A 6,021-nucleotide genomic window follows, 5' to 3' on the forward strand; every position below is an offset into this window, starting at 1 on the left:
TGGGTCACTTGATGACAAATTCTGTGAAGGTAGTTCTGTGTTACTATACAACTGTTCATTAATTTATCAAGAGCCATTTAGTAAGCAGCAGTAGTTGATGATCTATGAGCTAAGAGGGGAATATTTTCAAGCCTTCTCTTGGGCAGCGTTTGGGCACCTGGCCTAGCTGGATACGCTTCAGAGGACAGCAGCAGCCTGGGTGGCTGTGGCTGGTAACTGGTGTGCCCTGTCTGTGCCCCTAGGTGAGAGAGATGGCTGCCACCACGCTCAGCGGGCTGCTGCAGTGCAACTTCCTCACCATGGACGAGCCCATGCAGACCCACTTCGAGCAGCTCTGCAAGATGAGGCTGCCCAAGAAGCGGAAGCGCGACCTGGGCTCCGTGGGGGACACCATCCCTTCTGGGGGTAAGAGAGCTTCCCAGCCTCAGCCACCCTGCCAGAGGCTACCAGCTGGTGGGAGGAGGAAACACCTCCTGCTGCACCTGAGTGCTGCTTCTGCAGGCATTGCACAAGGAACAGGATTTGTCCTCTGGTGAAGCAGTAGTTAGAAAATTAACATATACCCAGAGAAATTTAAGGCCTGTTGCCTGTGAAGATATTTTTCCTTCCTAAGTGTTCATAAATCAGAATAGTGAATCATTTGTCTCTATGTACCTTGCTGTCTGTTTCTGTGTATGTAGTGCAGATCCAAATCCTTAAGTGCTTTGAGAATTTGATTTACAACATAAATGAGGAATAAGAATACACTTCTACCAAAAAATCAAACCATATCTTGATGATGTTTTTGTAAGACTAATTGATTACTTTTCCAGAATTAATGCTGAAGAGATTTCTCAGTTTCCCATGTACACACTTCATACAGTTAAGAACACAGATGATAAGGGATAACTATTTCCCCAGTAAATAAACTTTCTTAGCTGCCACAATAAATAATTCACTCCTTAACCACCTTACCTTCTCTTTGTAAGCAGTAGGTGGGTTTGTTCTAAAAAAATCCCCAAGCAAACAAACCCCAACCCACACTTAAAAAAAAAACCAAACAAACAAAAAAAAAACAAACAAACCCCCACAAAAAAACAAACCACAAACCAAAACCCAAAGAACAAACCCAACCCACAGCCAAAACCACCAGAAGGATAACCTCCTTAGCTAACCTTAGTTAGGGGTTTTGGCTTCTGACCAAAGGTTTCATGCATCTGAGTCACATTCATGTGACCCAGGACTGGTTTGCATATTGTCAGATAGTTCTGGTGCTTGAGAAAACATTCTGAGTGCAGGAATAGGGAACGATGGAGATGTAGTTTGTGAGAGATCACTGAGAGAAGGAAGCTCATTTGCAAGTCTGTTACCATTTAGTAAAATGTTTATGGAGTATACAGTAGTTGCAGATAAATGTTTTCAAATTCTTCCATTAGGAGGAAAAGAATCAGGGGGTATATCTGTGACTCTGTGTGAAAACAGAATCCATTTGGAGATCCATACACTTGTGTGAAGTCATTTGACTCTATGATCTGTAGAGCTAGCTTTTTTTTTTTTGTAGAAAGTAGAGCTCTTTAATGTGGCAGGGTTTTTTGTGGGGTTTTGTTTGGTTTTGTTTTATTTTCTTCAAATTCAGGGTCAAAACTCAATATTGGTATCAGTATGTTGTTTTAATTAGATCACCTCTCTTTAAAATATATATACTGTCTTAATTCAATCATTCCCATCAGTTAAAAATCTCCTAATTTTCCCTGATAGCCAGTTGTAAATGTGGCTGTCATTGAGGAATGCCTTGGAGAGGTAGAAGAGTGTAAGTCTTAGCTAGAAGGCAGTTGCTAAGTGGCAGTGCTGCTGCTGCCTTGCAGACCTGGTCAAGCGCCACGCCGGCGTGCTGGGACTCAGCGCCTGTATCTTGTCGAGCCCCTACGACGTACCCACCTGGATGCCACAGCTCCTGATGGATCTCAGTGCCCACCTCAATGATCCTCAGCCTATTGAGGTAAAAATGCCTACGTCACTTTTCTGTTCTGCATAGTGCATCTCTGATATGCTTGACTCATTCTTAGTTCCCTTTTCATAGAGGTTTCTGTTAAGAAACTTCGTTTCAGTCATGGGCTGCTTTATTTTTTGTGGTAGTTCCATTCTTGCTTTCCAATTTAAAGCATAAACTGAAAGCTGCAAGAGCTCTATCTGTCTTGTTAATTAAAAATGTAACTTTTGTGCATGCCATTCTAGAAAATCAGCCTGAACCAAAAAAATCACAGAAATTTTAAAGCAAGGTTTTATAAGCAGCCCTAGAAGGAGGTTTTAATGAAATAGTTATCTGTAACTCTGGGGGTTTTGCCCTATTTGGTTTTGTTGACCTTTTTTAACATGAGTAATGAGCTTATGGCTGAAGAATTCCTTAGACTTACTAAGTTTTGCTTCACTAAATCAAGAAAGTGTACTACTGATCTTTTTTCATTTCATTATTTTAAGAACATAATTCTCTGATTTGTTTCTTCTCTGCACCTTGCTTCACTGAATCAAGAAACTGTACTACTGATGGGACTTCTTTTTTCGTTTCATTATTTTAATAACAGAACATAATTCTCCTCTGATTTGTTTCTTCTCTGCACCTTGTGCAATTCTTTCTCACATTTTGAGACCCAAACCATTGGTTTGAAACACCCAAGAAAAAAGAAGAGGGGGAAGAAGGCATTTCACTTATGCTTTATAAGAATTTATTATTTTTTTCCAAACTCAGAATTGTAGGTCAAAGAATTCTTTTTATAAGAATGTTGTGGTCGTGGCACTCGTCAAAAGACTAACCAGAGCTGTAAGAATGGCAATAGTGGGGCATCCCCCAGAGCCTGTCTAACCTTTGCAACTGCTCAGCAGCTGTTTTTACTGTAGTCAGCTTTTGTCTTGCCATGGAGCAGATCAATAACTGATGCAGATCAATACTGACTGTCTGCTGTGCAGATGACTGTGAAGAAGACGCTGTCCAATTTCCGGAGGACCCACCACGACAACTGGCAGGAGCACAAGCAGCAGTTCACAGATGACCAGCTACTAGTGCTCACTGACCTCCTGGTCTCTCCGTGCTATTATGCATAGAGAGGTAAGATCATTGGTTCTGACATGAACTGGCAGAAACAGCAGTCTCAGAAAATCTAGTGGAGCTCTCCAGACTAGCATGGAGGTTAGGGAGGAATCCTTCCCCCCAGGGGAAATGCTACAGCCAAAGAGAAGTCCCTCACACCTCAAGCAGCCTGTTGAGGATCAGATTTATTTGGGTTAAATTTTGTCCATCTTCTTGTCCCTGTGTTACACTAGTGTTTTGCTAAAACACACTTGTTTTCTTGAATATTGATGTTCCTTTTCTCCATTTTCTGCCAGCTGGCTGCCTTTTAAATGCCTGGCAGTTTCAGTGAAGGCAAGGTACTTGCTGCTTTGTGCTTCTGGTGCCTCTGAGGACTTAGGCTGCCACCACGCAGTCCAGTCTGTCATCTCCACCTCACAGTGAGGAACAACTGCTACCAAACTGCTACTGTTTCCTCTTCCACATTATGGCTTTGCTACCAGGCACGTCCCCAAAGAGTGAATCCATTCCTGGAGTTTCTCTTTGTTACACTACAACATTCTGATCTCTGTTACCTTGTCCTGTTTTGTGACAGTATCCCAAGAGAAGTTTTAATTTACATTTTTGTTTTGTTCTGTGGTAATAGCATGAGGTAATAATCTTGTTTTGAATTCTTTATTCTTTCTTTTCAGGTTACTCCTGGAAAAAAGAGAGTATATAGGAACCTTTCTACAAAATAAAGGAAACTCAAAAGAAATTTATCATGTAGAAGATTTTGTGTTGGAAATACTGATGCCTGATCAAAACCACTTTTAAATACAAACAAAGACCTGGTTCTGTTCATAAAGAATTTCACCTCCCCAGGGAGCAGCCCCACAGTCTCCTTGTAACTGCACTTGCAGAGCCTGATCGTGAGTTTGTTGCAAGACCCTTCTCATTGGCCTGCATTACACATCAGTCTTGTTTCTGCTGTCTCACACCCAGTGACTTCCACTGCACATTTCTCTCCTCTCGTTCTGACCCTTCCTCCCAGCTGTTTCCAACATCACAGATGTGCAGAACCGGCGAGTGCTGCAGACCACAATATTCTCAGTGAAGCTCTCCAACTTCTTTCCTAGTCAGCATCCAATACCAGGAACCTCTCTTTCTCAGAGTTTATTTTTCACTACTTGGATCTGGGCGCCCATCAGGCGATGGGCTCTGTATCATTCAGTCCACCTCAGGGCAGGATTGCCTTTTTGTATCTTCCTTGTCCAAATGTAAATAGCTGATCTTCTCTGTGCAGTATCTAGGTGATGGCAGGACAAAAAGTGGGGAGTGAAAGCTCTTACTGCCCGGCCAGGTCTTCATAGGTAGCTTCACCACGTGTGGAATCAAAATCTCTGATTATGTACACGTTTCTAGGGGTGAAAGACTCGGGGTGTTTCCACATAATTAGAGCCCACAGATAGGAAATCCTGGACTATCAAGCAATGGTTGAATTCACAGAATGAAATGTATGCCCAGTGTGAGAAGGCACTGAATGGCTGACTCTTTTTAACAGCATATGCTCATCAAGATTGTCACTGTTTGAGCAAGCATATCTTGTTCAAAGATTGTGGAAGCTCTGTATTCTTTTTGCCTGCAGCTTTGTTCAGAGACTGGTATCTATTGGCTATTTAACAACATGTTTAATATGTGTTACATAGTTGTAAAAGACTGTATAAATTGTAGAGGCATTGCATTGATGAAACATTGTACAGTTTGCAACCTTTTACATAACACCATTGTGAGATTAATTTGTAAAGATTCATACTTAGATGTTAATACAGTAGTAGTTCTGGCTTTTGTATCGAATCAAATGCCATTATTAGTTTTCTAAATTATTTTCTTTATCAGAATATCTCTTCACGTCCGAGAGGCAGAGGTTTTGGTTTGATCTTCTTGTATTTCATTATTCCGACGTCTCATTCGGGTTTTAATGCAACACTTGTGGCCCTCTCTAAATCCTGACATGGCATATTCTGGTGTGATAAGTTGCTAGTGTGTGAGGTACACTGCAGTACTCCATGAGCTGGCGTGTGTCCCGAGTTGTGTGCAGCCCTGCAGGAGCACTGGGACGTTTCGAGTGATGGACCTGACTCATTCCAAACTTCCAAGCACAGCAGCGTTGCCGGTGCAGTGTTCAGTGAGTGTCAGCACACTGGTGTAACCACTCTATAGCGTAGTGCCAAAATGATTATTTCCATTGTGTACGTAGTTTAAGACCCAATAAATTGACTGTTTGTAACATCTGCATTTTTTTGTGTTCCTAGAGCGGACGTTTCTTACTGGGAGAGAGTTGGGGCTGTTCAGGCTGGAGAAGCAAAGGCTCCGAGGTGACCTTATTGTGGCCTTCCAGGATCTTAGGGGGGCTACAAGAAAGCTGGGGAGGGACTTTTTAGGATCTCAAGTAACAACAGAACTAGAGGGAATGGGGCAAAGCTGGCAGTGGGCAGATTCAGGCTGGATGTGAGGAAGACGTTCTTCCCCATGAGAGTGGTGAGACCCTGGGATGGGTTGCCCAGGGAGGGGGTTGAGGCCCCATCCCTGGGGGTCTTTAAGGCCAGGCTGGAGGAGGCGCTGGGCAGCCTGATCTAGTGGGAGGTGTCCCTGCTCATGGCAGAGGGGTTGGAACTGGGTGACCCTTGTGGTCCCTTCCAGCCCTGACAGATTCTGATCTGTTTTAGCAGAGGACTTTGGAGCCCTGGTGGCTCAGTGGTTGGACTTGATGATCTTGGAGGTCCCTTCCAACCTAAAGGATTCTATGATTCTTTTACTGTGCTTTTGAGCTTTTTGTGTGAGGCATGGGGTTTATTGTGGGTTTTGGCAGTGAGTTAAGGCAATGTTCAGGATTAATTAAAGCTCTTGTTCTAATGGCTGGGAAACTAGCCCTTATATTTATGTGAAAATACCTTCTACCTGGTGAGGCGTGGCAAAAACTGGGTCAAGAAGTACAC

General features: G+C 43.0%; 1 protein-coding gene across 1 annotated transcript; it reads left to right on the plus strand.

Annotated features, from left to right (window-relative positions):
• Positions 1–242: 242 nt before the first annotated feature.
• LOC103778450 (proteasome activator complex subunit 4-like) lies at positions 243–3,078 on the plus strand (the record flags this gene model as incomplete). Its single annotated transcript, XM_008946040.1, has 3 exons — positions 243–405; positions 1,845–1,978; positions 2,944–3,078. Coding segments are annotated over 3 exons (432 nt in total), but the record flags the coding sequence as incomplete, so codon positions are not given.
• Between the last annotated feature and the right edge of the window lie 2,943 nt (positions 3,079–6,021).

This window comes from Merops nubicus, unplaced genomic scaffold (genome assembly GCF_000691845.1).
Source record: "Merops nubicus isolate BGI_N331 unplaced genomic scaffold, ASM69184v1 scaffold17118, whole genome shotgun sequence".
Lineage (NCBI taxonomy): Eukaryota > Metazoa > Chordata > Aves > Coraciiformes > Meropidae > Merops > Merops nubicus.